We start from the raw sequence: 22155 nt of genomic DNA on the forward strand, positions 1-22155 counted from the left end.
TCCAATGTAGATGGCAAGGTTATACGTGCGCTTTGTGCCTGTGTTGTTAGGATATATTCACCCTTATCGGGTCTCCGTGTTTTCCAATCGGCCTGTGGTAAACTATAGGGCTGCACTCCCCGCCGTCTCAGTACACTAGCGTACTCCTCCAGATACTGCCCAGAACGCTGTATATCAGTCTGATGATATTGCGATTTATATGAAAAGGTAGATCTTCGTCCACACTATCTTTCTGTTGGCATTCTTTCAGTAGACGCGTTTCGAAGCAAACGTGTTTCTTCCTCAGTGGTACATATTCGAATGACATACAGCGGACTGATATACAGCGTTCTGGGCAGTATCTGGAGGAGTACGCTAGTGTGCTGAGACAGCGGGGAGTGCAGCCCTATAGCTTATCACAAGCTGATTGGAAACCACAGACACCCGATAAGGAGAAAGACACAACGGGCAGAGACACATGTGGTGCGAAATCCTGTATAGAACACCAGGATCGTGAGTAACCCAACAATTCATCTGGCTTAATGTGAATATATCCTAACAACACAGGCACAAAGCACACGTGAGAGTTATATAATATTATCTGGTGTGAAGTTAATGAACCTCAGCAGCGGTCCCCTTAAAGGAGTAGGTTCGATCTCCTGAGCGAGTTTATAAACAGAAAATGCGGGAACCGCGCTCTAACGAACAGTTAATGTCAGTTCTTGAACCTTGCAACCACAGAAGACCGGACGTCCACTCCAGCTCGCAGAGGCGAAAATAATGTTCGTACGAACAGATGTATAAACCGCCTCCTGCTGGTCCACAGGTCTTATAAAGGTTCACCAACCATGGAATCCAAAACCCCGGACACGGATACCTTCAAGAAGGAACAGAACAAATGGTGCAATACCCTCGGGATCTTAAGACGTAAGCGGTTTATTGTACTTACAATTATTAAATGACAAACTTGCACATATAAATGCCCGACCCGGGTTTCGCTATTCGCTTCTTCAGGGGCTGCGATGCGCTCACCGCTGCAAACACGAGTTTGCAGCGGTGAGCGCATCGCAGCCCCTGAAGAAGCGAATAGCGAAACCCGGGTCGGGCATTTATATGTGCAAGTTTGTCATTTAATAATTGTAAGTACAATAAACCGCTTACGTCTTAAGATCCCGAGGGTATTGCACCATTTGTTCTGTTCCTTCTTGAAGGTATCCGTGTCCGGGGTTTTGGATTCCATGGTTGGTGAACCTTTATAAGACCTGTGGACCAGCAGGAGGCGGTTTATACATCTGTTCGTACGAACATTATTTTCGCCTCTGCGAGCTGGAGTGGACGTCCGGTCTTCTGTGGTTGCAAGGTTCAAGAACTGACATTAACTGTTCGTTAGAGCGCGGTTCCCGCATTTTCTGTTTATAAACAAAGCACACGTATAACCTTGCCATCTACATTGGAATTTACGCTGTAAAATTACCAGCCAGTGTGATGATAAAATCCTATACATATATTATTCATTGAAAGGATAAGACAGATTATAAAGGCATGAATACATGCAATATTAAATACAAACACAATTAAATAATGAATGGGATTAGCTGCAAATAAGTCGATGATTAAATGACAACAAAATTGACTGAATGAATTACAGTCCAGAAACATAACTTCAGCAAATCTGTTGGGCCATTTTTTATATAAATATATATATATATATATATATATATATATATTTTAGTTTTCATGCGTGAGCTCTGCAAAATCGTTACCTGGGTCAATATCTGATAATTTTATAATATTTTAATAAATATTTATATGTGTGGTGAGTAAATAAAGTGCGGGTGATTTGTCGAGAGCCAGTCCTATTAGTACATTATATGAACATTAAAGTGGTTGTGTTGGGTTCATGTCTGGTGTTGCATCTCACCACCACTGACTTTCAAAATAACAAATGACTTTCACAAATAATACACTCGGCCAACAATGAATAAAATCATGACTTTATTAGATATATAGGTAAACTACACTTAAAAACATAGAAGAGGAACATACCTATGATGGTGATACTAAGATACTACTTAATATTATAGCACATATGGCACCCTGCTGGCTATTCTCATAACCATTCCAAAAATAAGGTCTCTGGACTAATTCTGCATCCAACAACAAATTTGGGGAGACGAGAAAAAGCAGAATATACCAACCAAAGTAGCCCATCGGACATTCCAACATATCTTTTACACCCAAAGCTTCTTCTGGGGGTAAAATTGGGATCATCTGTAGTGCATTTTATATATCAACCCACCAATAAAATAACATTAAGCACAGCAGAAAGATAATTAATACATTAATTTATTGCCTCATTACATTCACATGTATGCCTGAATGCCAAGCACATCACTTCCTGTTTGGTGTATTTAATGAATGTATTAATTATCTTTCTTCTGTGCTCAATGCCATTTCATTGGTGGGACGCTATATAAAATGCACTACAGATGATCACCATTTTACCCCCTGAAGAAGTTTTGGGTGTAAAAGATACGTTGGGATGTCCAATGCTCTACTTTGGTCGGTATATTTTGTTATTACTTAACTCATTTGACTATTGTTACCTATTTTTTGCTGGCCCTAGGAATTAGTCCAGAGATATTATTTTTGGTATGGTTATGACTGGGATTAGCTTTCAGAGTACCATACATGCTATAATATAATGCAGTACCTTAGTATCACTGTCTTATCTTCAGTATGTCCCTCTTATATGTTTTTAAGTGCATTTTATCAATTTTTCTTTAATATTTATATTTAAGTCATAATTTTCTTCATTAATTGCTGGTCTAGTGCATTGCTGGTCTATTTGTGGGTTTACTGTTATTAGATGGAGCGCTAGGTGTTTACTTTATAGGCCTTATTACCTTTGTGCATAACCATTGATTTTGAATAGGACTAATCTGCAATAACAGACACAACCCGTGGACAAGAGTGGTGGAAAAAAACTGAAACTCTAATCCTGGACAACCCCTGGAAGGTCTACAAAGATAGTATTAAATGCTTTCATAAAATAATACATGCCTATAAAATGAGGGCAACATTAGTCTGTAATAGTAAAAAAGAGTAAAATGGTGTTATATCACCTTAACTGGCCTTGGTACAAACCATATAATCAATAATAAGGTATATTTAATTTATTACCAATTTAGATATTGGTTAACAATACAAGAATGATGATTTTAAAAAGTATGTATGATATTTTACAAATTTAAAAAATATAATTTGTGATTATAGTTTGTGATTTTAGTACGGTTCACACTAGCATTGTTTTAGACATACACTGCCTGTCCCAAAATAAAAGCCTTTAGCTTTGATTACGGCACGCATTCTCTGTGGCATTGTTTCGATAAGCTTCTGCAATGTCACAAGATTTATTTCCATCCAGTGTTGCATACATTTTTCACCAAGATCTTGCATTGATGATGGTAGAGTCTGACTGCTGCGCAAAGCCTTCTCCAGCACATCCCAAAGATTCTCAATGGGGTTAAGGTCTGGACTCTGTGGTGGCCAATCCATGTGTGAAAATAATGTCTCATGCTCCCTGAACCACTCTTTCACAATTTTAGCCTGATGAATTCTGGCATTGTCATCTTTGAATATGCCCGTGCCATCAGGGAAGAAAAATTGATGGAATAATCTGGTCATTCAGTATGTTCAGGTAGTCAGCTGACCTCATTCTTGGAGCACATACTGTTGTTGAACCTAGACCTGACCAACTGCAGCAACCCCAGATCATAGCACTGCCCCCACAGGCTTGTACAGTAGGCACTAGGCATGATGGGTGCATCACTTCATCTGCCTCTCTTCTCACCCTGATGCGCCCATCACTCTGCAACAGGGTAAATCTGGACTCATCAGACCACATGACCTTCTTCCATTGCTCCAGAGCACAATCTTTATGCTCCCGAGCAAATTGAAGCCTTTCTTTCTGGTTTGCCTCACTGATTAGTGGTTTTCTTACGGCTACACAGCTGTTCAGTTCCAATCCCTTGAGTTTCCTTCGCATTGTGCGTGTGGAAATGTTCTTACTTTCACTATTAAACATAGCCCTGAGTTCTACTGTTGTTTTTCTTCGATTTGATTTCACCAAACGTTTAAGTGATTGCCGATCACGAGCATTCAGGATTTTTTTCCTGCCACATTTGTTCCTCGAATACGATGGGTCCCCTTCCAGTTTTTAATAATGCGTTAGACAGTTCTTAACCCAATTTTAGTAGTTTCTGCAATCTCCTTAGATGTGTCCTCTGCTTGATGCATGCAAATGATTTGACCCTTCTCAAACAGACTAACATCTTTTCCACGATCACGAGATGTGTCTTTCGACATGGTTGTTTAGGAAATGAGAAGCAACTCATTGCACCAGTTGGAGTTAAATAACTTGTTGCCAGCTGAAAGATAATCGACCATGCAGTAATTATCCAATAGGAGGCTCATAACAGTTTTCTTAGTTAAATCCAAGTGGCAACTTTTTTTGGGGACAGGCAGTGTATTTCTTCTTAACAGAAAGGACCCAACAAAGTGAAGTACATATTTATTTAATCATTTATTGCCTTTGTTTCCCAATATAAATTGCATATTCAATTGTCCTTAAAGGGGTTGCCCTGGTTTAGAAAAAAACATGGTTGCTTTCTTCAAAAACAGCAATACCCCTGTCCATGGGTTGTGTCTGTTGTGTCTGCTCAGCTTCCATTGGAATCTATGGGGCAGAGCTGCAATTCTGCAGACAGGGGTGAAGCTGTTTTTGGAAGAAAGCCTCTCTGTCAGTCCCATAAACATTTTTATTAAGTGGTAGTGCATATAATGGGCACCACTCCTCTCAAACAGGATCCTCATTCTTGATATGGGGACCCCAACAGTCGGACTACCAGCCCAGCAATCATGCATTTATTACCTATTGTGTGGATAAGTAAATATGTTTTCTTGGCTAATGTCTTTAATGCAATAAAATAAAAAAAAAGTCAGCATATATGTTTCAGAGTGGAAAGATGTTATATGACATGATGTAATCTAAAACAATAATAATGTGAACCTGGTCTTACTATACACAGACTTCTACAATTTGGGTTTGTTTCGGTTCTGTTTTATTACTACTATCCTTACATAATACATTTTAGGTAAACCTATAAGCTTGTATCAAGGCTGCAGATTTCAATGCATTCACATGACTAGATTGATGACATTTATGATTAACTGGAGAAGGTAGAAAAATTCCAATATATAGAAAGATAGGATTCTAAATTGTAATCTTTTTGGGTGTCTACTGAAATAGGCTAAGCAGTTACAAGTGGAAGGTTTCTTGAATTACTGAATGATTATTACATAGTAATGGTCTTCGGCTTGAGCTACATGGAGGGCTTGGCTGATTGTAGCCTCCATATCTAATAACTGCTAAGGCAATATTGATTGAGATGTGTTTACTGAATATTTTTGAGTCCCTGTCTAAAATTTGCATTGGCTGGCAATAGTTAAGTCTGTTAGTTCATATCTTTGGTTCTTTTTTCAAAATTTTTGTTTCACTCCTGTTTTATTGTGTCTTGGATATGTGTTATCACTCCATCACTAATTTTATTTCATGTAGAAAGTTATACTCCAGAACAGTTAGGTTAAATCATTCACCAGGTAGTAAGCCATGAAAAGCAAGGCCTGTGAGTGCTAGTGGTTAAAGAGATAAAACTTGATTGGGTGGCCATTGCATGCTTCTTCCCTTTCTTATGTCCCAGCAAGTGAGTTAAATAAACCACAGCTCTCCAATATAAAGCAAAAACTAGCATACAATGCAGCTTAGTGCACTTACATATCTTGCAGCAGCCATCGTTATATGTCTGTATTGTTCCTCCATTCTAAAAGGAAATTAAAAAGGCAAATCAAAAAATAATGTGCTCAAAATGTTTGATCCTCTAAACTTTGAAGCAGATTTAAGGTTAGTACATGAGCTTTAGGCTTACATGAGCATCCTGAGAACTATTAAGGTGTGGGACTGCCAAGTAAAGTGTCTGGCTTTCTGTGTTAGTGTTGTCAGAGGTGAATGGAGTGATGGTCATACAAGTGCACAAAGCTCCATTCACACTAGGTACTCAAGAATCCTCATTCTCATGATCAGTGAGACTCCCATAGGTCAGATCCCCTTGGATCATACATTTATCACCTATCTCGTGATAAATTTTGTTCACTGGAAAATTCCTTTAAGAAATGTGTGCACTAAACTGCTTAAACAGTCAATATAGTTTATACTAGATTGTTATTCAAGTTTATATTATAAGGGCATTGGTTACATAAAGTGTTTTACACACCCTGGGGGCCATGGATCATGCATGCCCTGCATTGAATTTAGTGTAAAACAGAAGCCATGGAGAAAAGTAGGGGGGAGATGAGTCGAGAGGAGTCAATATCACAGACTATACATTCCTTTAATAAATCTGTGACAAATATATAGCTCCATAGCTGCTCAAAATGCCAACTGTAACACATTTTCTGGACCCTGCTACAAAAACAACACTTCAGGAGAGCTGGGATAGTAAATTAATGTCAGTGCATCAATAAGGTGTAGATTTTTTTTTTTTTTAATGGGACATGCATGAGGTACTTGGGGAATAGAGTTTATAAAACCCTACCATTTGTATTGCAAATCATTTCTTAAAATAAAAGGAGACAAAAATGTGGTTATTGAACATTAACAGTCATACAGTTAGATGAAAGCCCAGTACTTTGCCCAAAGGAAATACATGCACAGAGTGAATTTCATTTTAGATATTCACAGTACATTACCCCTAAGTTCACACTTGCGCGTTTTACAGCGCGTTCCTACATGCTGTAAAACGCGCAACACATGAAAACCAATGCTTCCCTATGGGGCTGGTTCACATTTTCGCGTTTTACAGCGCATTTGAACGCGCTGTAAAACGCCCGACGCTCAAACAAGTACAGGAGCTTTTTTTGGCGCGTTTGACGCGCGTTTGGGCCATAGACTCTTTGGACAACACTGCTGTCAATCACCCAAACGCGCGTCAAACGCGCGTTTACTATTACAAAAAACGCGCATAAATACGCGCGACAAAATCGTGCATAAAAACGCACGTTTGCGAAACGCTTAGGTGTGAAACCAGGGTACAAGATTGTAAGCTCTTACGAGCAGGACCCTGACTCCTAGTGTTTCAGTTGCATATTAGCCAGTTACTTTTGTTTTGTACATGAACCCTATGAATTTGTAAAGCACTGTGGAATATGGTGGCGCTATATAAATACATTTTATTATTATTATTGTTATTAAGGACAGTAGATTAAACCAGGTATGTCTTTAATACTGGCAACACAAACCTTTAGACATTCAGTGCTATTAAAAGGAGGGCAGACAACGCTAGAACCCAGAATCATGGCACCTACAGATGTCTTTGTGCACTCATATTTGGTGCAGTTGGAATTCCATGAATCGCCCACCTACAAGACAAATAAAAAAACAATACAATTTTTCTTAATTGGCTTCCTTTGGTGTTTGTCCAAACATGAATTAACACATTATACATTTCATATAAAAAGTATAAAAACTATTTGTATTAACTTTCAATTACTGGACTGGCAAATTGTATTGATAAACTAGCAACAGTCATAATATAATTTATAGGATTTATTAAAATACCTAATAAAAATAAACATCCCTTTGTATTTGTAATCAATAATGAAACAAATGATAATCATATTAAAAGTAATAAAAAAAATCCATAGGATACCAATAAATATAGGATATTAGTACCAACAATAGTTAGACTGCCAGTCCTCCAATATTAGCATTAGTTATAATTGGCACTGGATTTCCAGTCCTTGGGGACGCTCAGTTCGTACCTCTTGTCACTAGGGGGTATTTGGCGTGAAAAGGTTGAACCAACCATTGTTGTAGATTTCCTTTATTATATCATTAAAGGGAACCTGTCACGTTGAACATGGTTTTGAGCCGAAGGTATGATGTTGTATAGCAGGAGGAGCTGAGCAGAATGATATACCGTATAGTAATCAATAGTATTCTGGCTTTGAAGTCTAGGAGGAGGTCCTATCAGTGACTGACAGCCTTCCCTCTATGACTATGCATACAGAGCTAGCTGTCAATCACTGATAGGACCTCCTGCTTGACTTCAACCAAGGCTCAACCTTGGCTCAGTTTCTCCTGCTCTATCACATCCTGCCTTCAGATTACACTGCATTTTCATGCTGACAGGTTCCCTTTAAGTGGTTTATCATATAATAATGTGCTACATTTTTGCTTCAGCATTACATTTGGTGCACAAATTTCTGGTAGAAGATGTAGAAGATGTTATCTTACCTCATATATAGTGAATGTTCCATTGTCACTGTGAATCGTGCATGACACATTTTTGCAGGTTCCACAGCATACCTGTTGGTTTGCTGATGGGATGTAAACTTGATTCTGTAGAATTACAACAAGCAAAATGTCACAGGCATGACATTGGTACATGTATTTTGTATCGTAATTGTATTTTGGGTCAATCAGAATTTCATGTCCTAACTGCTTTTATTCTTCCTTTATCAGTTTTATGCACAGATTCTATATATTGCAATACCTCCCTGTTGGATTACTGAAAAGATGGTCACCTGAAACACACTAATAGAGATGGCCTTGCAGTTCGCCTGGCGATCGTTTCGCTGTGAACTTTGCTAGTTCGCGGTTCGCCGAACGGGCAAACATATGGCAATGTCCGCCGGTGCCATATTCTTTTACATTGTTAAGAACTTTGACCCATGACACATCCATCAGGTGGTACAGGACAGCCAATTGATATGTTTCAGCACATGGACATACCCCCTACCTTATAAATAAACCTGATCTGGCCGCCATTTTACATTCAGTCTTTTGCCAGTGTAGGGAGAGGTTGCTGTGTGAAACAGGGACAGACTGTTAGGGACACAAATCGCTAGCTAATAGGGCCACAAAAGTCCTTTTAAAGACTGGTATAGGTGTGCTATCAATAGGTGTGACTTACAGAGGGGTGTGATATACTTATATTATACTTTCTAACATAGAAAGTATATTATAGTGTATTTGTATTGTGCAGCATTTGTTTGCAGTTCTGCTGCGATACTGCAGCCACACAGAGTGCCAAACGCTATTGGAACAAATAATTTCAATTGGTGTGATTTACCAGTTGCCCCCCAAAAAAAGTGATTGAGGCAGGGGTGTGATATACCAATAATATACGTTCTATATAGTGCATTTAGATAGTGCAGCATTTGTCTGCGGTTTTGCTGCATTACCGCAGCTACACAGAGTGACAAACGCTATTGGAACAGATAATTTTTACTAGTGTGATATACCAGTTGCCCCCCAAAAAACTGATTGAGGCAGGGGTGTGATATACCTTCTTCCACAAATACTGCTCTTCTATAGGGACTTTTGTCACAGGGTTATTTTGGAAATGACAGGCAGAGGAAGAGGTAGGCCATTCCGCAGATGTGGTAGGGGTCGCGCAGGTGCACCAGGCCGGAGCCTAAGTGGGAAGTTGCAGAAGGTGCGTGCATTACGTCAAAGGACGCACCAGAGTTGGTTGAGTGGCTCACTCAGCCTTCCGCTTCTGCACCCTCCTCATCCTCTCTATCTGCACCCTCTTCACTCTATGCTGTGTGCACCCCCAAAGACACCACCACTATATCCCCTCTGCTCGAGTCAGAGGAATTATTTGCCATGGACAATTTGCCATGGAACTCTTGGCTTGCCCCTCGTCCAGTGTCCTGCCTGAAAGGATGTTCAGCGCAGCAGGGGGGATCGTGACCAATAAGCGCACTCGCATAGCTCACGACAATGTGGACTACCTCACATTTCTAAAAATTTATGAGGCATGGATCTCGGAGGAATTCAACACCTGTGACTACCACGTTTAATTGAATTTCCTTATGCCAGCCCACACATATCCTACAACACCAAGAACAAAGAATGGTGCCTGTCTTATGTAAATAATGAGGCATAAAAAGCTTTTCTGTCCGTTTAATGCCTAATATTTTTGGCCTCAGAGGAATTAAACACCTGTAACGACCACATGTTTCATCTATTATCATTAGGAGTTTTTTTTAAGAGGGGGGATTTCGTTAGCCATGTTTTTAATCCAATTTTATATTTTTAGTTCTTTTAAACATGTATTTGACCTGTATTTGTACTGGCCTTCAGTAAAATTGATATTTATTGACCGTCTAATATACCTCCAGCCACATAATCACTTGATCTTTTCTGTCCGCTGAATGCATAATTTTTGGGGCCTGTAAATACATTGGCCTGCAGTAAAATTGATATCTAATGACTGTGTAATTTACCTCCAGTCGCATACTTGTTCTTTTCTGTCCGCTGAATGCATAATTTTTGGGGCCTGTAGTCCACTGGCCTGCTGTAAAATTGATATTCAGTGACAGTGTAATCTACCTCCAGCCACATACATACTTGTTCTTTTCTGTGCGGTGAATGAATAATTGTTGGGGCCTCTGAGAAATTCAACACCAATGACGACCACGTATTATCGAATTTCAACTATTATCATTAGAGTTTTTTTTCAAGAGGGGGGACTTTCATTAGCCATGTTTTTAATCCAATTTATATTTTTAGTTCTTTTAAACATATGTATTTGACCTGTATTTGTACTGGCCTGCAGTAAAATATCCATTATATATCCATTATATCCATTGACCGTGTAATATACCTCCGGCCACATAATCACTTGATCTTTTCTGTCCGGTGAATGCCTAATGTTTGGGGCCTGTAGTCCATGGCCTATAGTAAAATATTTATCCATTGACCACATATACTTTGCTACCTCAAGCCACATAATCAGAATTTCTTTTATGTCAGGTGAATGCCTATTTTTAAGGCCCGTACTCCCGTGGCCTAAAATAAAAAATTTCTAGGCTCCAACAGGGCACATTTCAGAGAATTTATCCTTTAAGACGCATAAAATTGTCCCCTGATTAAGATACATATTTTTTGTTAAAATTGTTGTCATTGATCCCCCTCTAGTATGTCACTGTCCATGTTGTGGGACTATTTGTGCACTTCTACTAAGTATTTGGTGGCTGCAAATATGAGCTGAAGGTTTTTAAGGTTCACCTGCCATTAAAGTGAATAGGGCCCGCCGCAAACTTGCGGTTCGTGAACATTTGATCGCGTTCGCGAACCGTCCTGGCCCATGTTCGTCCTATCACTGCACACTAATAGGATTTTCTTGCTCCTAGTTAAATGTAAAATGTTACTCCTAAAGAATAACGAAATATTCATGTTTTGGCTAGTGCCGTTGTCATGAATCAGCGGGTATGAATCCACTGTGCCACGTGTCCTACCTCCTCTAAAGGTGTTGTCTAAGTGAACCCCTGGATCTTCACAGTACCCCCTGATGGTGGGGATAGACTTTCCCCAGGGGAACACCAGGTCTCTACCTCTCGAGGACGATAGGCACACGAGGCAGCTGGTCCATGCGAACCAGGAGGTACCTGAGAAGGGCACCAGGACCGAAGGATGAGGCAGAGACAGTAGTTAGACAGGCAAAAGGTCAAGGCAGGTGGCACAGGTACAGGTAAGGCAATCTGGGTCGGCAACAGGAGAGTCAAGGCAAGCAGAAAGGGATCTAACAGGTGGCAGAGTCCAGGAATACAGATACGAGGAACACTAGCGGAAACCAGGAACCTTAGCAGGACACAAGGACCTTGACACTGAGGGATCTGGGAAGGGGGCTGAGCCACTTATATATGTGCAGGAGGGCTAGGATAGGTCAGCGAGTTCACATGACCTAACCCATAAAACCCAGGAAGTGACACTGTGCCGACCCTTAAGGAAGTGTTGCAGGAAACAAACAGCAAGCATGCTGTGGCAAAGGGCTGAGAGAAAACTGTGGAGTGGATCCCAGAACAACAGCACCCACACAGACAGAGCCCAGGACTACAGCGGTGAATGGGAAGCATCGGCTGCAGATTAACGCTGTACGTGGCGCCCAGGACCGTGGCAGTAAGCAGGGGAACAGCAGGCGCACAGCAGCTGCTGTTACAGCCGTGAAGCATTTTACCTGAACGTTTAGGCACCTTTGTACAGATGCATGAAATAATACAGTACCACATAATTATATGGACCCATTCTGCTCTGTGTGCCTTCAATTTTATAAAGTTTTTTAAATAAATATTAGGGAGGTAATCTCCCCTAGAAACTTTGATTAGAACGAGCATTTGGCTGATATTTTCCTTGTCTCCCCTTATACAAGTCTGTATGTTTATTTCAGGGAATAGCAGGAGGCAAGATCCTGTGATTCTTCTGCCTGCTAGTAGAGCAAAAGATTGAAATACAATATGCCTGATCCTCATTTTTCCAAGTGGAGAGGCCCCCGTTAGAGGACAGTGGGAGTGTCACAGTGTAGTTCACTGTGTCACGGCTTGCCGTGTTGCCCGCTTTATTAGGTCTCGGGCATACTGGCTGTGGTGAATTCAGTGTAGGCTGGTTGCTATGACATACATGTAATTGTGGCAGCCAGTGTGTGTACTACTCCTAATGTATGCTTGCTCCCCCTCCCTGTTGTCTTAGTTCTGGTAAGTGTCACAGTGTGGTCACTGTGACACGGTTTGTTTGTGCTCTGGCGTACTGGCTGCGGTGGACTCCGTGTATGCTGGTTGCCAGGGGCAATGTCCAGTAATGCAGCCTGTGCTTTCACTTCTGTGTTTATGCAGGCTCCCCTCCCTGTTTGGTTCTGATGGAGTTAATGGTCTTGGTCTGGATGTGGTCACTAGGTGCTTTTTATATACATGTGCACCTGGGTTTAGGGTCAGTCTGTCTCCAGCCTTGCTAGGGGCAGGAAGCTATGCACCTTCCCATGGTTATTCTATCTGCCCTGTTTGTGTGGCTACATACTATGTCATCAAGGTCACCTGGTCTTCCTGCTTTGCCTGGTTATCGGAGTCTGTTCAGTGTCTGTATGCGAGGTCGCCTAGCTTGGTTCTATGTCTTGTTAGTCTGGTTCTGTGTCTGGTCTGTGACTGCCATGCGTTGTCTTGCATGGAGTTCAGACATTTGCATGTCTGTGCCATGTCTTATCTGTGGTTCTGTGTCTTGTCTGTGACTGCCATGTATCGTCCTACATGGAGGCCAGACATCTCCCTGTCTGTGCAACACTGTCTGTTCGCCCATGGACTAACTCTGCATGGGGAACAGGCATCTGCTATTCATGTCTAACCTGGCACTGTTAACTGTTTCTGTTCCTGTCTGTGTGCCCTGTACCTTGTGTGCAGCTCTGTCTGTTCACCCATGGGCTAATTCCTTATGGGGAACAGGCATCTGCTTGTCCTGTCTTTGCCTTCGGTGAGATGACACCTGGGTTCTCCAGAGGGAAACATCTAGTCTGTATGCAGCTCTGCCTGTGACCACCATGTGTTGTTCTACATGGGGTCCAGGCGGCTGCTTGTGTACTGGTTCATGTTTGTCCTTTCTTATTGGTTCTGTATCGTGCTCGGGTTCCAGTCTTTGTTTGTGTGGACTGCTGGTGCTTCTCCAGCAGTTTCTGCAGGTAAGTGGCCAAGTGCACCGGGACCATCCTGGAGAGGCAACCAGTGAGCCTCGGCTAAGTTCATCCTCACCATCTGGGGTTCTGTGAAGAACGGGGCTCACTGTGCCTCTGCTCTCTGGGTTTGGCCCCAAGTAAAACCGTGCACTTGGTCCAGTGGTATTTCTTGCCACTGATCCCTTATCTGCTGATTCAGTTTCCAGCTTACTGTCATGTCTTTTCTCTGCTTGCCACATGTGCTTGTGTGTTTGCCCCTGATATGTTCTAGCAGTTTTGGTTCCTCGTTAGAACATGACATGGCGAGAGAAAGAAAATACTTATTGAACCTAATTCAAACTAAAGTGATTGAAAGCGCAATCCCAGTCTGAGAATGTGTAAAGTATTACAAATGTGCTCCTTTCTTATTCATATGTGCCTGGAGTCTTGGGATAACGGATTATTAGCTATGGTTTTCCATTAAGCAGGAAAACTTGAAGAAGCAATAACATTTCTGTATGTTCCTTCCCATTTTTTAAACACCACTTTCAATTATTTGTAGCTACATGGAATAATCCAAACATATGTGCTAATAAACATTTTTAATAAGGTTCCCTTGAAAATTCTTTCATAACCTCTAAATGATCAGCTAACTTTTTTTTTTTCAGTTTTTGTCTCCATATTTAAAGGCTATGTACACCTTTGGAGGCAATCTTTATTTATGATTGCATTTAACTTATTTTTGGCTAAAAATCATTTTTTTTATTGTTCTTTATTAAAATATTAAGCTGTTCAGTCACAAAGGGTTAACTGTTTTTCTAACTGTGTGACTTAAACTTTCACTTTGTGCCAGTCATCTAATAATAGTTCACTGCCTAATAGAGCGGTTAAAATTTTAACCGCTCTATTAGGCAGTGAACTAATATTTTGATATAAGAGACAGAAAACCACCCTATATAGTCATCCGTTAGAACAGTCATCTAATAACCCTCATCTCTAAACTACTGAGAGGTCACAAACACTTATTTAAGCTACATTGTTATTAGTAAGATAAGGATTGATCTTTAATGAGTGTTTATAATGTGAGAGAGCAGAGATAAGGAGTCCTCTGCTTCCCAGATGACGGAAATGACAGAAAATCCACAGGCAGCTAGTAGAGCATCTCAGCTATGTACACATGAAAGGATTGCATATAGTTAATAAAGACCAATTGAAAAAAATTTTTTAGCTCAAAATAAGTATAAAGCAATAATAAAAATAATTGCCCCCAAAGGTATACATAGCCTTTAAGTAGCCATAACTTTTTTATTTTTTCATTCACATGGCTGTGTAAGAGCAGTTTTAAGCAGAAGAAACTACATTTTTATGTGCTTTTTGCTGTTGAGATATACATTAATTTGTAATTTTTTTACCGTAATTTTTTGCCCCATAAGATGCACTTTTTCCCCCCGAAACTGGGGGGAAAATCCCCCGGCGTCTTATGGGGAGAATACTAATGAGTGCTTCTATTATGGAAGCGCTCGATAGTACCTGAGAACCTGGAAGCGGTGAAGGCTCTGTACTCAACGCTTCCTGGTCCTCGGCTGTCGGCTCTGCAGTGGTTGCACACAGCGTGAGGGCATTCTGTGACCTCACGCTGTGCTCGCCAGTTCACAGCACAGCCGACAGCAGGAGGAAGAAGATTGCGCTGGAGGAGAGGAGCAGAGGCGTCCAGGAGCGGTTAGTGGATTATTTATTTTGTGATCTGAGGCTGGGGGCTGCTGAATAATGACTGGGGATCTGCTGAATAATGGGTGAGGGGCTGCTGAATAATGGCTGGGGGCTGATTATATATATGACTGGGAGCTGATTATCTGACTGGGGGCTGATTATATGACTGGGGGCTGATTACATATGGCTGGGGGCTGATTACATATAGATGGGGGCTGCTAAGAGGCATGGAGGACTGTGAGCTGAGGTCTGATTAATATTGGAGGTCTGATTGGTGGGCTGACCTGAGGTGTAATGAAAAATATTTGTTTCTTATTGTCCTCCTCTAAAACCTAGGTGCGTCTTATAGGGCGAAAAATGCGGTACTTTTTTTGTGTTGCAAATACAGAAGAAGCTTTTTTTTTACTTTATTGTTTATACTGTATATAATTCATACTTAATAACCTGTTAAATGAGTTGTTCAGGTTTTGTTGGTCATGTGGATGCCTATTAAATATCATTTTTTGATTGTACATAATGTGCAGTGTATTTTTCCATCAAATAATTGCTTATTTAATTGCTTTTTTTTTTTGCAAGGTTTTATATTTATTTTTAACATTCAAATTTGCTTTTTTTTTAACATACATACTAATACATTATGCTGTGACTATGTGTCACAGGTTTTGGCTAGGACAATGCCAGTGTCCCCTAACAGCAGGATTACTGAATTTACAGTCCTGGTGTCCTTTTTAGGTCCCCAGTACTGACTGTAGAGGGCTTACCCAGTCTCCGATCTTATCACTAGTATCCAATCAGAGGGTCAAATCCTGTGATCCTGCTGTGGTCACAGACTGCAGCAATCAAAAGGTTAACAGTTGGGATTGGAGCTACCTCGGATTCTGCCTGTAGAGCAAAAGACTGCTCTAAGAACTTGCCTTCTTTAAAACAGGGATGACAAAAGACAGTGGGTGGTCATTAAAGGGAACCTGTCACCGGGATTTTGTGTATAATGCTGAGGACATGGGTTGCTAGATGCCGCTAGCACATCCCCAATACCCAGTCCCCATAGCACTGTGTGCTTTTAGTGTGTAAAAAAAAAAAAACGATTTGATACATATGCAAATTAACCTGAAATGAGTCCTGTCCCTGACTCATCTCACGTACAGGACTCATCTCAGGTTAATTTGCATATGTATCAAATCAGTTTTTTTACACAATAAAAGTACACAGAGCTATGGGGGCTGGGTATTGCGGATGTGCTAGCGGCCATCTAGCAGCCCATGTCCTCAGCTCTATATCCAAAATCCAGGTGACAGGTTCCCTTTAAGGTGTTGACATTTCAGTTTTGTTTTGTCTCTTGCTGCCAGTCTGGCTTTGTAGTCTGGTCCGCCCCCAACAGCAATTAAAAGGCAGTGTAGACTAGACATGTTATGAATGTTACCTTTCCATTTATATAACTGACAGTTTCAATACTTACTGTAGCACAGTTCTTGGAACAGTTAACTGTCAAAGTTTCCATAGCATGAAATCCACTTGCAGGATCTTTTTCATGTAAGCATTTTACAGTGTAGCAAGTCTCTCCGTTTAAATACTCAATTAGTGACTGACCCGGGTGCAGCACAGTAATTCCCTGATATATGCATACTTCTTCCTTTTCTAGAAAAGAAAATAAACAATGCAATACTCATAAAGTATACTGACTCCCCTGTATAACGGAAACAGGGAATGATCCGTTTTGCAGCCCATAGACTTCTATTATGACGGAATGAATAACGCCTTTAAAGGCATTCCATTATGCATGCCGTCATAGAATTGCGTTATGGTCCGTGGAAACAGAATCCATAACACAATTCACCTTTTATCAACAAAATAAGTGAGAACGAATTTCAAAATATGAAATTCGCTCATCTCTAGCCATGAGAGATCACACCTCTGGCACCCCAGCTGTTGTGAAACTACAACTCTCAGCATGCTCCATTTATTTTCATGGGAAAGTTGTGGTTTCACAACAGCTGGAGTGCTGGTTTAGATTGTTCCATTATTTCATATGAACTTTAAAATTAGAGATGAGCGAATCGAAGCTGACAGAGTGGAATTCAATCCGAATTTCAGGAAAAATTTAATTCACAATGAATGCGAATTTCCTTGCGCTTTGTGATAACGAATGGCAATTTTTCCTAAAATGGCAGCTACACGTGTGAGGACTGAGGACATGGGGCAAAGAACAGTGGGAAGGCGGGATCACCCAGATTGACATGCATGCATGCAGCCAATCAGCAGCCAGCCAGCCCTGTAATGTCACAGCCCAATAAATACGGCAGCCATTTTAGATTCTTCCATTTTCCAGCGTTCTGAGTGCAGGGATAAACGTGAGAAGGCGCTAGGGACACCAATAAGAAAAACCTCATTGCGAACAAAGACTGAAAAAACTATTTATAAGTGCAGGGAAAGGATAGGGAGGAATTATTTCACAGCATCTTAGTGCAGGGAGAGACGTCAGAAGGCGCTAGGGACAGTGCTAGAAAAGCGATTTACAAGTCCAGGGAAAGATTTTTGGGGGATCCAAATAGCCATTATACAGCTCTGTCATTCCAGCAATTTGTTCTTGGGGTGCAAGTGCTATGTTGAAAAGCCTTTAGTGGCTTATATCTGTGCAAAAAGAAAAATATATTCTCAGTTCACTTCTGCAGTTATATGTGTTGAAAGCATACAAAAAGAAAAAAATATATGCTTTTCACTGGTGCAGTTATTTGTGACAAAACCGTATAGTGGCCTATTTCACTACAGAAAGAAAAAAATATATGCACTTCACTGGTGCACTTATTAGTGGCAAAAGAATTTAGTGGCCTATTTCAGTACATAAATATATACGCACTTCACGGGTGCATTTATTTCTGCTAAAAGCGTTTACTGGCCTATTTCAGTACAGAAAGAAAAATATATTTTCAGTTCACGTCGGCGGTTATATGTGTTGAAAGCGTTTAGTGGCCTATTTCAGTACAAAAAAATATATATATTCTCAGTGTACGTCGGCAGTTATATGTGTTGAAAGCGTTTAGCGGCCTATTTCAGTACAAAAAGGAAAATATATTCTCAGTTCACGTCGGCGGTTATATGTGTTGAAAGCGTTTAGTGGCCTATTTCAGTACAAAAAGGAAAATATATATTTTCAGTTCACGTCGGCGGTTATGTGTGTTGTGACATAGTGAAGGGTATGGTCTGGGAGGACAGGTATTTTCCTCCCAGTGTGTGCTGCTAGGCTGATTTGCAGCCAGGTGGGGTCAAACACAGGACTGGATTTTAAATGCCGGCCCGGGTTTTGACAAAACCTAGCTGTCCTTAAAAGACAGTTGGGCTCAGCAGCAAGTTGTCTCTGTTTTGGGATCTGAGGCATGGTGCCATGCTAAAGGGTTGAGAGCCGCATGCGGGGAAACAGGTTCCCTAATGCCTGTTGTGGACCATGGGAAAAAACCTGCTAACAAGGGGATTGTCTTTGGACTTTCCTTTGTGTGAACGAACACTAAGACTGAAAAATGTTGCTTTGTTTTACAAACAGTTTTTTTGCCTCTGTTCTGCGTCCGTTTACCCTGCCTACCAGAGCGAATCCCCACAGTGTTGAAAGCATGGCTGGGAGTCAGCAGGGTGGCAGCAGTGGGAGGTCGGGAGACAAACGTTCCTGGGGTAGACCACCTGCTTTGCAGCAACCTACCTGCCTGGGAAGTAGTGGTGCAGGGATTCACGGACGAAGCGGCGGTAGCAGTCAGTCAATGCGGACTGTTGGGGTTAAAATCACCTACTCAGCGGTGTGCCAGTTTTTTGTTAAGCCGCCGGAGGAGAATATGTGGGCAGAAGGTGAAGCGTGGCCAGAGTGCCAATGTTGGCACCACAGCCCTGCGTCAACATATGCAGTGTCACCATATGTGGTATCCTGATGCTGCTGCTACTGCCACCTCTACACTATGTCACCTTGCCACTCTCTGGTATCCTCCTGATGCTGCTGCTGCCATCTCCACACTATGTCACCTTGCCATTCTGTGGTATCCTGATGCTGCTGCTGCTACTGCCATCTCCACACTAGGTCACCTTGCCACTTTGTGGTATCCTCCTGATGCTGCTGCTGTTGCCACCTCCAGACTGTGTCATTGTGTCACTCGGTGGCCTCCTCATGCTGCTGCCAACTCTAGACTCTGTCATTGTGGCACACCACAGTTGGTGAATAAACCATATATGACTGAAAACAGAGAGTGCTCCTTATGCTGCTGCCACCTCCACAATCTCTTGTCGTCGTGCTACTCTGTGGCCTCCTCATGCTGTTGCCACCTCCGCAATCTTTTGTCGTCGTGCCACTCTGTGGACTCCTGATGCTGCTGCCACCTCCAGACTCTGTCATTGGACCACTCTATGGTCTCCTCATGCTTCTTCCACCTCAGCACTATGTCAAAGGTCCACCCTGACCCTGTTCCCACCTTCCCCACTTCATGACTGGGCCACTATTTTGCCTTTCGGCCTGGCTGACATCATCATTTCTTTCACCTTTCTTCTGATCTGTCAGAAGGAAGGAAAAATGAGACGCACAACGGATCCTGTCTGTGTAAGGCCTGTATGGTCCCATCAGAATTGGCTTATGATCTGGTAGCCAAAAGCAGGAGTGGGTACAAAACACAGAAGACATGCAACTATTACCTTGACGTGTTATCTCTGTGTTAGATCCACTAACTTTGGACTTTTTGTGGCATTAGCAATACTGATGGATTATTGAGCAAATGCTGACCGAGTGAAGGCATATGCTCCACAGACAGGATCCGTTTATTGTGGGTTATTGTTCTGACGGCTCAGAGGAAGGGGAAATTAATCAAGGACGTCAACACAAACTTACTGCTGATACCCTCTCCACTCTGTCGGGGGCTCTACTTGTGTAAGCGTTTAATAGAACAGGTTCTGTAGACGTCTATGTGGAATCAGCTGCCGACGGTGTAAAAGGAGTGCGCTTCTTCTTGGCGCTAACATCGACCTGTAAGGCTGAGTTCATACTTTACTTATTTGGTCAGTTTTGGCCCCGTTACTGCCCTAATAAGTACAGTGTGCAGTGGTTCTAAGAGCAACGCCTGTCATCTGCATGTCATACTGACTCACAGTATTGTTTCACTACCAAAGCAGACTCCCTATGCGTGTTTCTGCAAGGCACTATGTTTTACACCACTATAAAGGATCTCAGCAGCCAAGAAATAGCCGTTTTTAAAGTAATTTGCTGTGAATATATTCGGATCAAAACAAATTTTTCCCCAAAATTTTGGCGAACCTGTGAATCTAATTTAAAAAAAAAAAAATTCGCTCATCTCTATTTGACATCCACATACTCAGTTATTAGCAGTAATACTGTACATGCAAAAATAATTATTTCAATGAATATATGGGATCTACAGTGTGTCAGACTTACAACAAACTAATAAATAAATGGATTAATTACCACATATGTAATAAGTGCATCCACATGGGCTGTGTCGGTCAGTATCAATCCTCCGAAGTTCTCCCTGTAGTAAGAGAAAATGTTATGCTTAATTAAAGTGTTTCAGCAACGTACAATGTAGTCGTAGTCTGTCCAACCTGAGTGTAACAGTACTCCATAATGATAGCATAATGCAGGATGGATATTGTTGCTAATACTTAGAAACATAAATTAATGCAGTAATAGTAAATATACCTAGAATTCTCAATAGTAAACTGTATATTTACAGTAGGTGGGAAGACAAATTGCATGTGTTGCATTAGGATACACTGCAGCTGCATTGCAGCCATGGTGCGATTTTTTTTTTTTAACCAGCTGAAAAAAAAAAAAACACATCCCACTCGGAACACAGCCATGTGTGAACAGAGTCCTATGCTTATCTTCAGATACTATAGGTCCACTGAGATTTAAGTTAGATAATTCACTATTCCTGGCTGTTTTCTTCCTCCCTCCCCCTACTCCAAGGGCTCATGCACACGACAGTATTTTGCGTTCAGTATACTGGCCATTTTTTAAGTTCAGTATGCGTTACTTATACTGAACTATTTATTTCAATGGGTCAGCAAAAAAAACGGAAGCGTCTCCGTGTGCATTCCGTTTCCGTATTTTCGTTTTTCCGTTCAAAGATAGAACATGTTCTATTATTGCCCGTAAATCACGTTCCGTGGCTCTATTCAAGTCAATAGGTCCGCAAAAAAAACGGAACACATACGGAATGTACTCCGTATGTCTTCCGTATCCGTTCTGTTTTTTGTGGAACCATCTATTGAAAATGTTATGTCCAGCCCAATTTTTCCTAAGTAATTACTGTATACTGTATATGCCATGCGGAAAAACAGAATTGAACCGAAAACACTACTGAAACAAAAACAGAAAAATGGATCCGTTAAAAAAGGCTCGCAAAACACTGAAAACGCCATACGGTCATGTGCATGTGCAACACGCCAGACCTGCAGGGTATGACGAAGTGAGGTCACGGTTATGGGCAATCAAGGGTACTCGCTATATTTGAAGAACCCTGGGCAGGCGCGTGGCAGTGAAGGAGAGGTAGACACGGTTCCTCTGGGGCACGCTCTGTAGATAGGGACCAGGCCTGATGGTGGATGAGGTGCCCTGGATGTTACAGGTATTTTGTGTGCCTGGGGCAAGGTCCCTGTGGTATTCGTGACGCCAGTGCCTTTGGACGGTGCCACGCCGGTTGGTGGTTGGAATGATGGAGGTACACCAGTATACAGTAAACCAAACGTAACTTTACTGAACAATCCAACTTTGCACAGCAGGTAGATGTACAGTCTTTCAAACACAGTTCCACAAGGAGGCTTATTCACAAAATGGCAGGCAATATTCATGCAAGATACGCAGAGGGTAAACTTCACAAGCACTCAGCAGCAGGTTGTACCTTTCCTCAGAATCAATGTACAGCGTCCTTTCTAGAAC

General features: G+C 41.5%; 1 protein-coding gene across 1 annotated transcript in view; it reads right to left on the bottom strand.

The window, feature by feature from the left end:
- OTOGL (otogelin like) overlaps window positions 1-22155 on the bottom strand; it is a 198907-nt gene that overhangs the window by 9761 nt on the left and 166991 nt on the right. Inside the window, 4 exon segments of the mRNA XM_044277229.1 lie at window positions 5816-5861; window positions 7336-7455; window positions 8333-8437; window positions 16690-16868. Of these exon segments, the coding sequence (XP_044133164.1) occupies window positions 5816-5861; window positions 7336-7455; window positions 8333-8437; window positions 16690-16868 (450 nt within the window).

This window comes from Bufo gargarizans, chromosome 2 (assembly GCF_014858855.1).
Source record: "Bufo gargarizans isolate SCDJY-AF-19 chromosome 2, ASM1485885v1, whole genome shotgun sequence".
Classification (NCBI taxonomy): Eukaryota; Metazoa; Chordata; class Amphibia; order Anura; family Bufonidae; genus Bufo; species Bufo gargarizans.